This window comes from Pangasianodon hypophthalmus, chromosome 4 (genome assembly GCF_027358585.1).
Source record: "Pangasianodon hypophthalmus isolate fPanHyp1 chromosome 4, fPanHyp1.pri, whole genome shotgun sequence".
NCBI classification, from domain to species: Eukaryota; Metazoa; Chordata; class Actinopteri; order Siluriformes; family Pangasiidae; genus Pangasianodon; species Pangasianodon hypophthalmus.
The window spans coordinates 14004809-14023752 of record NC_069713.1 but is presented as its reverse complement, the minus strand read 5'-3'; the positions used below and the strand labels follow the sequence as shown (position 1 = coordinate 14023752).

Genomic DNA, 18944 nt, shown 5'->3' with positions numbered 1-18944 from the left:
TGTTACACTTAACTATTCACTATCTGGGTGTTACACAGAATGAACTATCTGGGTGTTACACTTAACTATTCACTATCTGCGTGTTACACTTAACTATTCACTATCTGGGTGTTACACTTAACTATTCACTATCTGGGTGTTACACAGAATGAACTATCTGGGTGTTACACTTAACTATTCACTATCTGGGTGTTACACAGAATGAACTATCTGGGTGTTACACTTAACTATTCACTATCTGGGTGTTACACTTAACTATTAACCATCTGCGTGTTACACTTAACTATTAACTATCTGCGTGTTACACTTAAGACCCTTTGGAGTAAGTTGCCTTCAGTCGCTTTGCTTCTTTACACTGCGACCTCTGCTGGAGATTAAAGTCCCTACAGGCATGTCTATTTTGAGAGAACTGCAGTCATGCAGGAATAATAATTTAGGCCACATGCAAAGTTGAAAGTGATACCTTTCTCTTTTTTAATTTCCACTTTAAAGCTCTAAAGAAGTGCAATTACATTCATAACGCAATGATGTCTTTTTTCACAGATAAAAATATAAATGCAAATCTTAAAAATAGTTATATTGCATGAAATCCTGAAGCAGCAAAATTCAAACTGAGGCTTGATTTCCATAATGTAACTTACACAATTAGATACACATTGACACAAACAAATGAATAGCTTTTTATGCATGTGGATACTTCCTGTTACAAAGACATTCTAAATGAACCAATGCAAAAATACTGGAAAAGAAAAAAAAATGTACATGATGCCTGACATTATTTGGTCCATAAACATGAATAATGCAAATAACACTTTGTGTGAAATTACCAAAATTGCAGTACATTCAGGCAGCTTCTTGCTCATGAAGCGCATGCAGGCTGATGACGTACATACATGTATGCGTCACATACATATACAAACACATGATTAAGTCTGTTTCTCCTATTAACATGCATTTGGAGAGTTGGCTGCCAAATGAGAGCTAAATAAAACCGCACACTTCGTATTAATAATATCATAATATTTGAAGCTCAAGTTGCGTGCTGCCCTCTTTCAGTGTTTAATTACTACAACTTGATACTTAGGTGTCTTTGCTAAAATGCAATCCAGTTGGGTGCAGGCTAAAGGCTAGCAATGATTTATCAAGAGTACAGGGCAGGAGATTAAAGCAGCAGTGTGTGTGTGTGTGTGTGTGTGTGTTTCTGCTATTGCCACTTCTTATCTGGCACCATTAGATAGCTCGTTTGATTAAACACGTATGACATGAACACACCCACGCACAAACATACATAAAAAAAAAAATGAACACAAAGACACACATGCTTACAAAAACTTTGATTTGTAGTGTGTGGTGCAAAATGGTGCACACACATAACACATTCACACATACAAATACGAACACAGACTCAAACAAAAGGGGTACACTCTTTAATACACACACATTAACTTAATCTCAGGAAAATGGGCAGTCCATGTGTGTTTATCTCCCTTATCTGATGGAGGGAGTTTCCTCAAGTCATGGAAATGGCATCAAGCTCTCTGTCTCTCTTTCACATACACCCACAACCTCTCTCTCTCTCTCTCTCTCTCTCTCTCTCTCTCCTCAAAGGGATGGTGGAATCAGATGAAGGGGTTCAGTGACGTTCCTCTGGTGGGGTAAACCGTCCCCTGAGAGAACACATGGAGAGAACAGTAGTGAACTAAGCACATATATGCTTATAACACACATATGCCAAAGACACACACCACACACTTTCACTCATAAATGACTCACTCACAGAGTACATTCGGCCTAATTTTAGATGCCACCATAGTCATTATATATGTTATACATAACTGATATTGCATCAGTAAATCACTGAACTGCATATTAAATCCATGTACTGAATTCAAACTAGAGTCTGTACTAAGTTACGCATGTTTGCTAACCAATTTAAATGTGTCTAATTAAAGGTATGGACCTGAAAGGAGCAGAATGGAAACCACATCCACACATTACTAGACGGCCGCATTACTAGAAAGCAGAGGTCTACTCACAGTAAATGGGTTGACAGACATCGGCCGCTGGACTTTGGATGTGGACTCCAGTGCAGGGATAGACGTGAAACCTGCAGTTGATCAATTTACCAATCACATCCAACATCCAACACAACACAGGAGGTTTATTTGCCATAAATAATGAACTAATAAACTAAATTAATAATGAAGATGGAAATTGTATATACTGTATAATATTTCCAGACTCTGGAACAGAACAATTGCTTGACACAACACATCATTTTTGCAAAGCACCAATCATACAATGTGCTTTGTTTTTGCCCATGCTCATCTCCACAACCTGGCTGACCTGCTTATATCTAGATGTATTAAATGAAGAATATCCATGTTCAAGTTGTTCAAGTGTGAGTTAGATCAAATGGTTAATATTTCTGTTTATAGATTACTAATATTAACACACACTTAACCATTCATTAGGTTTCATTAAAGCATTAGCTATTTTCATTTTTTATTTTATAGACTGCCTCTAAATCGGCACTTCAGAGACACCTACTGGTATACTAGTTTCAGTCTCTTTAGGCTTGGCTGTTTCTTTTGCTATGATCCTAATCTTAAATACCTCTTCCTGTACTAAAATTACTTTACTTTATATTTTATAAGCCTTTACACTTTATAAGTAGCTATTTTTATATATTTCAATCTCTGCTACTCTTTTAGATGGAGAAACACACCTATTGTAAAAACACTAATAAATGGACATACTACATTAAATGCTGGAGTAGCACAGGTATTGCTGAAATACTTACAAGTAGACTTTTTACAACTTTATAATACAAATATTATAACACATACAGTATATCACTGATGTAGCCATCTGGAAAATACTTTACTGCATACTGACTAAAGGAAATGCATTAGGCACAGGCTCATTTAAGACCAGAGCAACCATTTAGCTCATGATTGACAGTCTGGAGAAGAAATGTCTGAGCTCACCATTTGTCTCCTGATTATTAGCTGGCTCATGAGGAAAAGCATTCTGGGAGGTGGGAGCAGGAAAGGAGGCTGAGTGAGGGAAGGCAGCTGAAGGAGAGGGTGACACAAGTGTATTGCTGTCACCTGTTAAAAAGGAGAAAACTTTACAACACAGAATTTAAACAAAGTACTGCAGTCACCATGTTTTTACTCTACTGGTTGATTCAGGTCAAGTGACACTAAAACCAGTGTACTCATAATTACAATGATCTTACTATGCAATAAAGATGTGCACCTCTACACCACTGTGGCAAACAGGGAATGTTCCATTTAACATACTTTTTATTTGATTTAAACATAATGCAATTCGTAATTGCCTCTTTAGATTAGAAACAATATAGTTTTCTCTATTCTGAGGGTTTGTTTTGTTCCACTGGCTTGTATTATAAGCACATTAGGAGAAAAACCTGCCTATAATATGGTCTTTTCTGCTTTAAGTTCAGTAAGGAAACTGTTTTAATGTGTGAATCTACGAGTTCGTAAAAGTAGATGGTGATGGCAAGAAAAACAGCCCTGTCGTCAGGCAAAACAGCTGTCATATTTTACCACTGAGTATTTCTGACCACTGGCTTGGCGGCTTGCCATAGCACCGCTGCCACATATCATTTTTACATGCCTGTGCAGGGACTCAGACCACTGACTCCCTGCATACTGGGGTTGCATATAAATCAGGTTTCATAGCTTTCATGCTAATTAATTTTTTATTTTCATTTCCTTATGGCTTGGTCTATACTGATTGGTAGTTGGGCTGCAGTCATAGTGTGTCTCTCAAGTTCCATATGAAAGGTGATCTCATCAAATGCATGACCACATGAATTTATTTCATTGGAATATGAATCTTCAGCCTGCACTAAATCAGAAACCATTCCCAACCATTATTAACAAAGACAAGTGACATCACTATGTCTTGGTTAAGAATATTATTTTATTATCGGGAATATTATTGGGAGTAAATTGTTTGATTTGACTTGGGAGTAAATTGTTTGATTTGACTTAAAAAAAGGAAAAGGAACTCTCTAAGATTACCCAAATTAAGGCTAACAAATCACATTATGTTTTACATGTGCAATATTTTTTGCTTGGAGTTTGATTTAGCTGTATATTAAAAAAAAATCATACGGTGTGATGTTCTTGTGTCATGGAAATACATGAGGTTAAGCTTGAGCTAAAAATATTTTTGATTACTACCATCCAATAATTTCTCTTAATCTGGGATTATAGAAGTAGTCCTTAGAAGCACAACATGCACCCTGTGGGTTTGTTTGTGTGTGTGTGTGTTTGTGTGTGTGAGAGAGATTTGGTAACACATTTATCACCAAGCTGGGATGAGGCTCACCTGTGGCTGTGCTGTTGAAGGGGTTACTGGGGGATAAAGCAGGCTGTGAACTGCTGGCTGTAGAAGAGAAGGGGTTTGGGAAATCTGTGGAGAGGAAAAGAAAGAGAGATGCATGGAGCTAAAATCCTAGAAGGCAAATTATTACACTTAAAAAACTCTATTAAATTTTAAAATTAAACACAAGTAAAACTGACTCTGAAATAACTCTACATCTCAAAACAATTTACATAAATTATATCAGCATAGAGGAGACACACATTTTGTATAATTATATACATATTTGCGTAATTAGTCACCTCCCTTGTGTGGGGGGGATCAATATATTTTGCAAAATTATTTACAAATAAAAATCATTCACCTCAACTGCTGAAAAACCCTAAATTAGTACTGGTGCAACCACTTGCCATTAGAAGTTATATAATTGAATGATTAGAGTCAACCTGTGTGTCATGTGATCTCAATACAAACACACTTGTTCCTGGAAGACTGCAGAGTTTGTGAGAGCACATACCTAAACTAACAGCATCATGAAGGCCACGGTGCAATCAAAAACAAGTCCGAGGCAAAACTCTAGAAAAGTATCAGTTAGGGTTTGGTTATAAAAAAATATCCAAACCCTGAGAGATACTCTGCAGGAGTATGTAGATCACCATAAATCCATTATATATCCATTATATATATATATATATATATATATATATATATATATATATATATATATATATATGTATACAGTCAGGTTCGGACGTATTTGGACAATAACAGAGTTTTTGTGATTTTGCCTTTATACACCACCACAGTGGAATTGAAGTGTAGACTTCCAGCTTTATTTTTAGAGATTCCACAAAAATATGGCATTTATCATTTGGCATTTCTTTGCTTTCAAAAAGTCTTGAGTTGCTTTCGCAGTATGTTTAGGGTCATTATCCACCTGCACTGTGAAGCAGCATCCTATCAGTTTTGTTGCATTTGGCTGAAAGTGAGCAGAGAGTATAGCCCTATACACCTCAGAATTCATCTTGCTACTTCTGTCAATAAATACCACTGAGCCTGTTCCATTGGCAGCCATACATGCCCATGCCGTAACACTTCCTCCACCATGTCTGACACATGATGTGGTATACTTTGGATCATGAGCTGATCCTTTCTTTCACCATACTTTTCTCTTCCCATCATTCTGGTACAAGTTAATCTTGGTTTCATCAGTTCAAAGAATCTTATTCCAGAACATGGGAGGCTTTTTTAGATGTTTTCTAGCAAAGTCTAATCTGGCTTTCCTGTTCTTGAATGTTACCAGTGGTTTACACCTTGTTGTAAAACCTCTGTATTTACATTCATGAAGGCGTCTCTTGATTGTAGATTTTGACAATGATACGCTTCTTGACTTCTGTTGATGTTGTGAAGGGGTTTTTCTTCACCAAGGAAAGAATTCTGCGATCATCCACTTTAGTTGTCTTCCGTGGTCTTCCAGGCCTTTCGATGTTGTTGAGCTCACCAGTGCTTTTTTTAAGAATGCACCCAACTGTTGATTTGGCGAAACCTAAGGTTTTTGCTATCTCTCTTAAAGATTTATGTTGTTTTTTCAGCCTAATGATGGCCTCCTTCACTTGCATTGAGATCTCCTTGGACTTCATATTGGTAGCTCCAGTCGAACAACTGCCAAATGCCAACTCAATACCTGATATCGACTCCAGACCTTTTATCTGCTTTATTTGTCTTGAAGTAATGAGGGAATGGACCACACCTGGTCAATTAACTTCTTGTCAGTCGATTGTCCAAATACCTTTAAGCCCCTGAAAATGGAAGTGCTTTGTTGAAAACGGCTGTAATTCCTAAATGGTAAATGCCATATTTTTGTGGAACCTCTTAAAATAATGCTGAAAGTCTACACTTCAATCACATCTTGATTGTTTTATTTCAAATCCATTGTGGTGGATAAAGGCAAAATCACAAAAACTCACTGGCCAAATACTTCCGGACCTGACTGTATATATGTGTGTGTATGTATATATATATATATATATATATATATATATATATATATATATATATATGACACAAACAAGCCTAAAGGACACTGTCCAACAAAAAATCAGCAACAGTGTAAAGACACCATTAGTCAGAGAGGCAACCATGAGGCCAAAAAGTGGAAAAATTCAAGGGGGATAAATACACACACTGCTAAATAATTCACTCACTTGCAAATGTCTGAGAGGCTGCAGTGACCTCTGGCACACCTGGAGAACTTGAAAAGAAAAACTTATCATCAGATTCAAATGCCAAAAAAAAAACAAAATCCATTGTACCAACACAAAACAAAAAGGAGCTGCTTTGTTTAACGCTTTAATAATTGAGTAACAAGTGATTCAGTCCAGTAATTATGTACCTTGCAGGTGTGGAACTAGAAGAGAGTCTGTTGCCAAACAGGGTGCTGTATTGTGGAGGGCCACTAGAGGGAGTTGTGGATGCAACTAAAAAAGACACATCAGTGTTGAGTCATCTTATGGCCCTGTCTCAAATATCTTCCCTACAAGCTTTGCCTCTCCACTCCACCTCCACTTGAACAATAAAACTGCACACTGAAATTGATCTCAAATCTGTTTTAAGAGAGATAAAGTATTTTACAACCCCCCTGCAGCAATCAGCATCAACAGTTATCCTTAAAGGTTGTTTCTGATGTGTTTTAATGTAATATAATCCTAAACATAGGCATTTAAGTGTATAACTATAGTTACAAAACCTTTTCTTCTAAAGCTCTTGCTCTTCTTATTACTGTGACACAAACAACAGTATTTGTAGAATCCATGGTGAACTGAGCGCTCTAATGCAAAATCATTCCTGTGTTCTGTAAAACAGACTGGCAGAGCAAGGCCTGCCTTTCGCCTAAAACCTTCATTAACAATTTCATCTCCCTTTCACTTATTTCATCATATAAGCAACACAAGGCACATTTGAAAAAAAGAAGCATGATTATCTTTATTTATCTTTGAATCTCTGAACTTGTTTATCTCATAAAATACACACTCATGGGACAACTTTACCTGTGGTGGGCGTGTTGTCAGAAAAGGCCTTGTCGAGTTGAGACACGGCAGCATACCTGTCCTGGGAGACAAGTGGTGGAGCCTGAGGGCTTAGTGCACTAGGGGTTGAACCAAGACCTCCAAAGTCCAAACTTAGAGATTTAGGGACAGTCCTAAATGGTGCTCCGCCTCCTGAGGATACCGTGCGACCTATAATAGTCACAACGGTGGATCTCAGATCAAGTCCTAATGAACCTAGTACACTACACAGTGTCATATTGTCCCCGTTTTAATACACCTGATTTAACTGCTAACTCCTTATTTATTTAAATGTTGTATGCCAATGAACCAAATTCTAAAGGCCCTTCTTTAGAATTTGATCATCATAATAATGATGATGATAATAATGATAATTATGACCATATCATAATAATGCAAGCAGAAAAATAAAAGATCACCTCACTGGTGCATATTTTCATGGTATAGTCATTTGGTAACTGTAAAAACACTTGGGTTAGAATTACTACTATACAGTATCAGGAAGTATGGTTAGGCACGCTCCTGATATCAAATCAGATCATTTCATTTTCTTTAAAAACTGAGTGTGTTGGCACTCTAGGATATAGCATTCATATCGGCTAATTGCTCCTTTGTTATAGCAGTAAATTTGGTGAGTCTTGTATTTAATTCATTCTTTTAGAGATTCTATTGATTCTGTCAAATATATGAGATTTTGTGTATAATAACATGTCAGCTATGATTAATTTCTGGCCACAAAAATAGCAAGTGAGCAAGAACAAGAGAAAAATTGGCTGACACCCAACAAAATAAGCAATACACTGGCATTATAGCAATGAATTACACCTGCATACAAATAGAGCCCTAAATCATCATTAATAAAAGTCAGACTAATTGTATATAATGTAGTGCCATCTTTACAGCCACAGTTCTCATATTTGAGCACCATAACAATGCGTCAGCCCAACACGAATGTAGCAGCATCAATTTATTAATCATAAAATTCCTTCAAATCTATACAGTTCAGACCAGCATCGTTTGGAACATTTTCCTCCGTCAACACATGAGGTGTGAACAACGTCAGTGACCTACAGTATGGGCCGCATCCTAAATATATCTAAGCTTTAAAGCCTTTTTTTCTATTTTTTGTCAGAGAACAGAGTGTCTGTCCTTGACCTGTTGGTGCTGGTAGGCAGTGCTTTGAAGTCCAAGGGTGGAGGCCATGCAAAGCCAGACTCAACAGCATTCCATAGCTGACTAGGACATCATTGGCATTTAGATCTTGATTCACATATCACTAACACTTCACACACCGTTGCTGTCTGTCTGAGATGAACATGGTACATTTCAACACATACAGAGCACAGTGTGACTCAGTGTGACAGTCTAGAAGAACCTCTGACTGAGGAACCTTTTTAAAATAAACTGTGGGAACATGCAGGGAACTCAACATATAAATAATATGCACACACAGAGTTATTCCTGTTCACAGAGTTCAGCTCCATATTAGTGGTCAGTAGACAGATATCTGTCATAATAGTGCATGCGCATGCAGACATGCTGTCAATGCTCAGCAGCTTACCTAGTGTGAAGCTGTTTTTGAAAGTGCTACTTGCTGAAAGGTTGAAATAGAAAAAACTTAGATATAGTATACACAAAATTCTAGATCTATGTGCATGGTTATGTGTATTTGTAACTGTGTGCACAGATGTGTGCACCTGAAGGGCGTGGAAGGGCAGGGAAAGAGGGAAGGCGACTCTGGGGTCCCATTCCTGGAGAAATAGTTCCTGGTCTCTGCCTCTCCATCCCACTTAACAAGGAATCTGAGAGAGAGGAGGGGGAGCTGTCAGTTGATAAATGATATAGAATGAATCCCCACAGTGAATAGTGTTTGTAGAACAAAAAGTCGCAAACGAGACAAAGAGATCGAGAGAAGAGGGATGAGAAGAGCCTGAAAAGAACAGAGCACAAGTGAGGGAAAAAGAAAAGAGAGGAGGACAGGCGAGGAGAATAGAGGAAATGAGAGGAGAAGAAACAAGAGGTTAAAGAGGAGAGTAAAAGATATGTAAGGTGAGGAGACATGGGAAGATGTGACAAGTGGAGTGGAAAGGAGGAGAACATATGAGAAGAGATGAAAGAAGAGAAGATGAGAGTGCATGATCAGTGCCTTTAATAGTGTGGTCTCTGAAGCTCTGAGATCGAGTGGGTCGAGCTGTGAAAACCTCTGTACGAACATCAGCTGGAGACACAGCTGGAACTCTATCCCATGACGGCACCTGAGCCTGGGACTGCCAAAACACACACACACACACACACACACACACACAAAGAACTTTGTTCTTTGCCCATTAAACATAATACTCTCATTTCCCCTACTACTGGAGTAGATACAGTACTGTGCAAAAGTCTTAGCCTCCTTTTTCTATGTAAGTTTTTATCTTTATTGTCTTTAGTATCAGTTGAAAAGAGTAAATTTCCAAAAATTAAATGTGAAATGTTTCTTTCTTTTTAGAAAGTAACATATTTAGAGGGAAATTCCGGTACAAAAATAGAATTTAACATATTATTTATCATGGTATGTAGTTTTATGTTACATGGGACTGTATCACTTATTGTCCATGGTTTATCAAAATTCATGATTTTATGCCATTTTTCTGTTTTCACCTGAATACTACAATATCCAGCATGCAATAAGCCAGTACATAATTCAAGCATTGAGAATGCTTACTGTGATCAACCAATTTGGACCTCTGAGTGAGGCACATAAGCCTGATGTATCCCTCTGACGTATTACAAGAGCCAAAATCCAGTGGTACTGTACTGTAAACATAGGGGGATTTAGTGATTTTTAAATGTAAGCCAGAATTTGTTTTCTAAAATGCATTGTGCATACTATCAAACCAGACACATTTCCAAGCCAACAGAAAATTGTTGTTTTTACAGGTAATTTGGAGGGATCTAATTCAGTAAGCACATATGGGTGTGATTGGTCAGATGTCCACATACGTATAATGCTAAGTGGTGGTTTAGCCTGCAGCTACCAGTCATACACTATGTAGTGTCCTGTAGTTGCAGGCTAAACCACCACTTAGCATCATTAGCCACTGACACCAAGCCATAATGATCTTCTAGAGTTACATCATTTGAAACTGTTAGTTTATCTGCACTGTCTTTTATTGCAAATCCATAATAATTAGTGGATAACATTTAGCTAATGTCAGTCTGAATAAAATTCTCTCTAGATACTTCTGTTAGATTTTAACCAAGTAGCTCATTTGATTGTTTAGCAACACTAAAGCAGTCTCTATACCACTGAAAAATGATGGATATTTATCAGTGTGCAAACAACTCTTCAAACTGGAGGACTATAAAAGGCATTTGAAAGTGTAGTTACTGGGTTTCCCACTGAAGAAGATGCTAAAGAAAATTGTGATTCTGTCTGTATTTAGTACAAAATGGAGAGCAAAGAAGCTCCATGCCCGGAACAAAAGGAGCCCAACTGATGTAGGAGAACTGGTTTATGTCTGCTAGCAAATACTCATCTTCAGCTGTGCAACTCCTAGTAAGATTGTTAACACAAAGGCACATAATCCTGTAACACTGCTAGCTAACATTATGGTAGCTACTTGTGTTGTTGCTACCTTCAGTTATTTGGCTCAGTGTAATTTTGAAAGACCTATAGTTGCTCTCTGCTTGCCTCCTGTTGCTTTTCTTATTGCCACAATTATTCTTCTGTATATTCTGAATTGAAAATATATGGCAAGTTGTTGAGGAGGCACAGTGGCTTAGAGGCTAGCACATTTGCCTCACACCTCTGGGGTTCGGGGTTCAAATCCTGCCTACACCCTGCATACACAGAGCTTGCATGTTCTCCCCATGCTTCAGGGGTTTCCCCTGAGTACTCTTGCTTCCTTCCCAGTCCAAAGTCATGCGATGTAGACTAATTTTCCACAGTGTGTGAACGTGTGTGCCCTGTGTAGTATAAACAGTACGGAAAATGGATGGATGGATGTCACTGTGTAACAGTAACTTAAAAAAAATTTGAGTCATTTCTGTCACTTGAGTAATCCATTCACTCCATCTCAATAATTTACTTACACAGCAGTCATTGCTTATTGGAAGTAGCCAGCTAGCTATCTTGTTTCCCTGTACATACTATTATCTAGTGAGCACCACCCCCATTCCCCCTCTAAAAACTCCCCAACCCAAATATCCACCAGAATCTTTATAGCTTCTCAAATTTTGTTTCCACCTCCAAGACACATAATCAGGAGGGGGTTTCCCCATTACTCAAACCAGGAAATCTTGCTACAGAGCCCGCTGCACCATCACTGTAAAACGCAGGTTAGCAGGTACTTTTCTTATGAAACTGCACAACAGTGTACCTAAGAGAACTGATGCAGTTTTAAACACAAAGGGGGGGTCACATTAAATATTGATTTGGTTTATGTTTCTTTATTGTATATGGCAGTGTCTAGAATTTCTATGTATTATTGGAATGTTTCATTTTGTTAATTTTGAAAGTCTTGTCAAATTTTTATATATGCCTATGACTTTTGCACAGTAATGTATTTTCTAATTTCAGTCTGTTTTTTTTTTCTTTCCCTCTCTGTGATTATCTCTAGTTCTCTCTCCGTCTATCTCTCTCACCAGAGCACGTGAAGGCCGGGCTGCAGGGTTCATTGGGTTTCCAGAAGGAGGCTGAGTCTGAGCAGGAGCTTGAACTCCTGTACTCCATGGAGCCTCTACATCCCTCCTTCCTTTACTCTTAGAGAAATGCCTAGAAAATTAAGATATGGTCCATAAGGACATCTAGAATACTATGAACTGACTCATAGTTGAAATCTGAGACCTAATACAGCCTTAATATTAAAAGTGACCAGACTCACCATTTCTTCCTCTCATACTTATCCTGAAGAAATTCTTTAAACTTCTGTGAGTCACATGTGTCAAAAGAGCCATCAGTCTTTGGGTCGAACGTACAGAGCCACATCCTTTTCCCAACCTGCATTCCCACAAACCAGAATAGTGTGTCTTTAGATTGCCATTCAGCTCAAATAATCATGGAATATAGTAAGGGGCACAGCAAATAATTCACTTCCTTTTAAATACTGAGTTTCATACATACACACAGACACTATGATTTATCCAATAGTAACATCATAGCCATACAATAATCTTCTTGTCATTTTTAATCATATCTACCATACATATCTGCTACAATCACCAGTCCTTTATGCAGGAGGAGGAGAGGAAATGACTCAGAGATTTGAGACCTGCATTTCAGAAGCATTATAAAAAAAAAGAGCTCCCACCAATAAATCATTCACATATTCACAAGGGACTAGTGCAGTAATGAGTGAGAGGCTTTTAGTGGTATTACATGCAATGTGTGTATGTGTGTATCAGTAAATGTGTACAATTGCATGTAGTGTGAGAGTTCTTAAGAATTTGAGGGCCTTTACAAATACTCCACGTCTCCCCTTGTATCCCTGCTCAATATTTATGCACTTAACAGGCTGGCTTAACTTCACATGAGAGCTCGCACCCTCCTGACCACACACACAGAGCAAGTAACTGCTACATTCCTCAAATGCACTTTATGCCATCCCACAAGTCCAGTCTAACTGCTCAGCATGATGAAAGAAACTCTTTTTACACTCACTGCTATGGGCAGACTAGTCACAAACCATGTGCACCCTACATGTAACTTATACAAAATATTCTAGGAGTGTGGATTTTTTCCTCATGCATAATGTACGAACAGAAGGTTTGGTAGTGAGAGCAGAGAATGCTGTGCACCATTAGAGCACAGCTCAAAGTACAAACTCATGTAATAGACCTCTGAAGCAAATCAAGAAACCAGAAGGGCGTGACATTATATGCTGATTAAAGGGGTCAATATAATGATAGCTACATGTATAAAGCCACTTTATATTTACATACATCACAATATCATAGAACTTTTAGTTTTCTAGAAATAAATAAATGAGAAGTTGTATCAGTGTCAGCTCATAAATCATTTAATGTTATATGCTGCTAAATAAATCAATATAAACATACATTATCCAATAATATTCTCTATATTCAAACTATGGACGCATATAAAACAACAGGAGATGTGCCTTCAAATGTGTGAGACAGACATCTGGGCTTGTAGGAGAAACAACTCTGTGGCAACTTGGTCCTCCTGTGTTAATTTAATGGGTGCCTGGACCCCAGAGTCTTATCACAGGGAAGATGTGTAAAAAATGTTATTGTAGACATCAGTAGATGAAAGTAATTTCATCCAAACAGGGCTTTTGAGAGGTCTATTACTCCTACATAACTCATGCAGATATTGTAGGTATTTTGACCAAATTTTGACCAGTAATGTATATTACTGTATATGTCATGTATGTGTCATTCATTTTGCACCTAGGAACATATAATATGTTCTACAAATGGCCATCTTGCCAAACCACATATAAACAAATAACACTGATCTGTAGTAGGCTATAACATTTTAAAAAGAAAAAAAAACAATATAAGCACCTTTTCTCAAGAAAAGATGTATTATTTACCATTCAGGCCTTAAATTTAATATTAGGCTCGTCTTATGCAGTCTTAACTAAGGCATTGGGGGCGTGTCTATTATATGACCACGCCCACTCAATTTACCACGCGTCGTCTGCGCGCTGGAGTGCCTGCCACTCACCTCGTTGCCATGGTTTTGCAAAAACTCTACTTCCTGTTGGGAAAAGGTTGTCATGGAAATGGATTTGACCCTGTGGGGCGGGTTGAGCCCTCTCCTGAAAGAAATAAGAGAGGTAAAGCCGCTTGGATTGAATTGTTAGAGCAGCTGGAAACAGAATAGGGCGCATTAAAGGAGAAAAGTGACGACGCATTCGTCTACAGCTCGGGGATGTGGAGGATAGCATTTCATTTCATTTCAGAAAATGCAGACGTGATAATGAAGGAACAAAAATGTTAGCTTAAAATAACGAAATGTGTCTGGTAACTACAAAATAAATAAATAAATAAATAAATGCATAAGCGTGAAAATAGGCCATGGTGGTGAAATAGCTTAGTGACAATAGCTATGAGAAAGTGAAATGTGAAATCTGAGTGTCTGATCTTGTGCTTGCTGACATGCAGGGAAAAAGGCTTAATGATGCAAAACCTGAAACCGTGACGGAATGAAACGTTGCACAGGCGCGGTGAGAGGGCACGCCTGAAAAAATGACAGAGTAGTGATTACCGCCTGAATGAAGACATAAACACTGAAAATCCTCCTCGAGGCTCGGGTACTGAGGGGCAGGCTGACAGGGGGCTTGCCCTAGCTATGATCATAGTCTCTACAGCACGTCGCCTACTACATGATCAGCTTTGATCAGGCTTAAGCCCGGATCTGTTGCCTATAAGACTGAAGTGAACATACATAATGCTCCACAACACATACTATTAGACCCGCAGGCCTGTGCGTCCGTATAACAGTAATCTGATAGATGACATAACACCTGGGGGTTGTGCATAAATGTTAGGGTACTTACAGCATTCCGGAGCATGATGTGCAAACGAAGCAGCCCACGGTGATATCGGTGTAAGTCACACCAGGCTGGCCGCACTCGAAGCAGTGTTTATTGGGCCCTGTTTGCGCGAGCTCGCGGACCTTGCGGGCGCAAATCTCCTGGTTGTCCCGGTGCTTTCGGTTCGACATGCTCGTGCGTTGGTTGCACACACACTCTCTCTCACACACACATATACATATATAGATATATATAGATATACACCGCCTGTCAGGGATGTCGAGTCTGCAGCAGGGAGACGTGAAGTGGCGCTCCGTTAGACTGCACTCAGTTCCTCCTTCGCTTTACTCCTCTGCGTTTCTCAGGTCCGCCTTATACAAGCCACTCTGCGACTGCATAATCTTCAGACGATTTATCTCAGGGATCTCACATGCATATTTCAGATGCGTAGTCACCGAGCTGTCCACTGGAGTTTTTTATTTGTTTGTTTTTTGCTACTGCATATTTAGTTATCCATTGCTGTCCATAAGCAATTTCTAGCGCGCGCCTTAAAAAGCAATGATCCACTTCATATCTGTCCTGAGATTTTCTTCTTCTTCTTCTTCTTGCGTTTGCCACGCACTCATGACCATCGTGTTACATGGTGAAGCTCAGGAGAACCCGCCCGTCCTTCCACGAAGACACGACGCTGCTTTGCTGGAGCGGTGACAGAAATCTGGGCTTTCAGTGCGGAAAGCAGCGATGCATGAAGCGCACAGATCCTCAGGAAAAGCTGAACAGCAACAGGATGTATTAGCTGCCAAAAACAACTCACTAATATAATTAACCAGATCTTGTTTTGTCTTGTTTTGTTTTCTTTTCACGTGCATATCTCTAGTGTTATCCGGAAATTTCCGTTTTATTGCTCACAGACAAACGGAATGTTATCAGACTACCCCCTTCTTTTTTTTTTTTTTTTTTTAGAAGGCCATGTCGTTTTGAAAATAAAAACCCTGCCATCCACATTGCTGGTGTGGAGATATGAACATAATGTCTTCACACTAATGCAGCGCAGTAAAGAAACAAACAAATATGAATACATTTAATCAGTGCAACTCTGACACTGCAAATAATAATAATAATATATATATATATATATATATATATATATATATATATTTTTTTTTTTTTTATAGAAACCCAGAGTAACTAAGCTAAGAAAACTGTAAAACTGTCCAATGGCCACCAGGTGGCGCGATTTGATCGCGTTTATACTTTTACAACTCGATTATAACAGCTGCAAATTATTTATTATTGTCTAACCAATAGCGCATACAAATAGATAGTACCGTATTATATATATGTAATATATATGTATGTAATGTGTGTATATACACACACACACACACACACACACATACACGCACACACCGATCAGCCATGTGACGTGAGTGTCACCATCAGAGATGTAGTCCTGCGCTGTGTTCAAAGCAACCATGACAGATTCCAGTGTTGGTGCTAAGGGTGGGCCACAGGGGGGCAAGGCCAGTGGGCATAAGATCACTGTATACATATACACACACACACACACACACACAAACACACACACATCAATCAGCCATAACATTAAAACCACAGAGAGGTGAAGTGAATAACGTTGATTATCTCGTTACAGTGGCACCTGTCAAGGAGTGGGATATATTAGGCAGCAAGTGAACAGTCAGTTCTCCAAGTTGATGTTGGAAACAGAAAAATTGGCAAGCATAAGGATCTGAGTGACTTTTACAAGCGCCAAATTGTGATGACTAGACAGAGCATTTTAGTCAGAGCATCTCCAAAACATCAGTTCTTGTGGGGTGTTCCTGGTATGCAGTGGTTAGTACCTACCAAAAGTGGTCCAAGGAAGGACAATAGGGTCACAGGCGCCCAAGGCTCACTGATGCGGGAGTGGGGAGTGAAGGAAAGAAGCACAAATGCTGAAAAAGTTAATACTGGCTATGATAGAAAGGTGTCAGAACACACAGCGCATGGCAGCTTGCTGGGGCTGCATAGCCGCAGACCGGTCAGAGTGCTCATGCCGACCCCTGTCCACTGTCGGAAGCACCTACAATGGGCATCTGAGCATCAGGACGGGACCATGGGGCAATGGAAGAAGGTGGCCTGGTCTGATGAATCATGTTTGCTTTTACATCACGTGGACAGCCGGGTGCGTGTGCGTCGCTTACTTGGGGAAGAGATGGCACCAGGATGCACTATGGTAAAAAGGCAAGCCGGCGGAGGCGGACTGATGATCTGGGCAATGTTCTGCTGGGAAACCTCAGGTCCTGGCATTCATGTGGATCTTACTTTGACACGTACCACCTACCTAAATGTTGTTGCAGACCAAGTACACCCCTTCATGGCAACGTTATTTACTAATGGCAGTGGCCTCTTTCAGCGGGATAATGTGCCCTGCCACACTGCAAAAATTGTTCAGGAATGATTTGAGGAACATGACAAAGTGTTCAAGGTGTTGACTTGGTCCGCAGATTCCCCAAATCTCAATCCGATCAAACATCTGTGAGACGTGCTGGACAAACAAGTCCGATCCATTGAGGAGCCACCTCGCAACTTACAGGACTTAAAGGATCTGCTGATAATGTCTTGGTGCCAAATACCACAGCAAACCTTCAGCGGTCTTGTGAAGTCCATGACTTGACGGATCAGAGCTGTTTTGGCAGCACAAGGGGGACCTACACAATATTAGGCAGGTGGTTTTAATGTTATGGCTGATCGGTGTATATATGGGGCATGGTGGCTTAGTGGTTAGCATGGTTGCCTTGCACCTCCAGGGTTGAGTGCTTGAATCCCACCCCTGCCTTCTCCCCATGCTTCAGGGGTTTCCTCCCCCAATCCAAAGACATGTGTTGGAGGCTGATTGGCATTTCCATAGTGTGTGTGTGTGTGTGTGACTGTGACCTGCAATGGACTGGCACCCTGTGGTACAGAAAATGGATGTGTGTATATGCCTAAATATAACATACAGCAAATAATAGAAAGAAGGAGAACCACATAAAATGTTATTTGTACACATGTTTTTACATGCTCCAGATAGCTGTGACTTATCTGTGTTGTTGCAGCTCCTCTGTAATCTTAGGTGATTCTCTGTGTGTGTGGTGTCAGGTGGAGCACAACAGGTTTAACCAGTAGGCCTACACTGCACACAGCTGTTAGCCATCCTGTCTCAACAGTTCAAGAGATTAAAACCAACAGTAGTTTATGCCAAAGCAATTATAATGGATAGATATTGCTTCTGAATATGAATACTTCCAGACAGTATACAGAGCCTGCTTACCAGGTTATTAGGTACACCTACCTTCTGACTATACTCACTGGTTCTGTCATCAGATAAACCTACCATACAGGTGACCTTTGTTCATTACTGTAATGAATGAAGCCTATTTGTTGCTATAAACAACAATCAGACCTGTCAGGGAACAGAGTCACCACAGGATCACATATTTGTGTGGTGGATCATCAGCATGACGGCATAGTGGCACAGCAGGTCGTGTTTCTGCCTCACAGCTCCATAGTCCCAGGTTTGATCCTGTGCTTGGGTTACTGTCTGCATGGAGCTTCTGTGCATATTCTGTGTCACCCAAACGAGGATGGGTTCCCTTCTGAGTCTGGTTCCTCTCAAGGTTCATATCATCTAAGGGAGTTTTTCCTTGCCACAGTTGCCTCAGGCTTTCTCACTAGGGATAATTTTGTCTAACATCTAGGACTGTTTGCATGTTTTTGTTTCTGTCTGCATGTTTTTTGTTTCTTATGTTCTGTAAAGCTGCTTTGAGACAATGGTCATTGTTAAAAGCACTATACAAATAAAATTGAATTGAATTGAATATTCTCCCCTTGGTTTCCTCCCACACCTCTCCAAAAAAATCAAGCCTGTAGGTGGACTGGTTAAGCTAATTTGCCCTGTCATTGAGTGGCATCTCCTGCCTCACATAGGCTACTGATCTATTGTGACGGAAAATGAGTGCTCATCAGTGTGGTGTGTGGTGAACACTGGTAT

General features: G+C 39.5%; 1 protein-coding gene across 2 annotated transcripts; it reads right to left on the bottom strand.

Moving 5' to 3' along the window:
* Positions 1-450: 450 nt before the first annotated feature.
* Positions 451-15825, bottom strand: agfg2 (ArfGAP with FG repeats 2). Of its 2 annotated transcripts, XM_026935975.3 has the most exons (14): positions 14936-15825; positions 14101-14194; positions 12293-12408; positions 12054-12183; positions 9571-9691; positions 9122-9226; positions 8986-9018; positions 7407-7595; positions 6752-6836; positions 6564-6610; positions 4366-4449; positions 2991-3113; positions 2037-2107; positions 451-1667 (listed from the first exon to the last, which is right to left on the bottom strand). In XM_026935975.3, the coding sequence occupies exons 1-14, from the start codon at positions 15100-15102 to the stop codon at positions 1620-1622; spliced, it is 1413 nt and encodes a 470-aa protein (XP_026791776.1). In that variant the 5' UTR covers positions 15103-15825; the 3' UTR covers positions 451-1619. The 2 variants fall into 2 exon arrangements, with proteins under 2 accessions (XP_026791776.1, XP_026791777.1); XM_026935976.3 differs by lacking the exon at positions 8986-9018.
* Between the last annotated feature and the right edge of the window lie 3119 nt (positions 15826-18944).

Excerpts from the sequence above, each read along its gene's own strand:
- agfg2 (XM_026935975.3), bottom strand. The coding sequence starts at position 15,102 with ATGTCGAACCGAAAGCACCGGGACAACCAGGAGATTTGCGCCCGCAAG. Across the intron at positions 9,692-12,053 it reads CCCGGCCTTCACGTGCTCTG|TCCCAGGCTCAGGTGCCGTC; the intron begins GTGAGAGAGATA and ends GTGTTTTGGCAG. Across the intron at positions 2,108-2,990 it reads TAATAATCAGGAGACAAATG|GTTTCACGTCTATCCCTGCA; the intron begins GTGAGCTCAGAC and ends GATCAACTGCAG.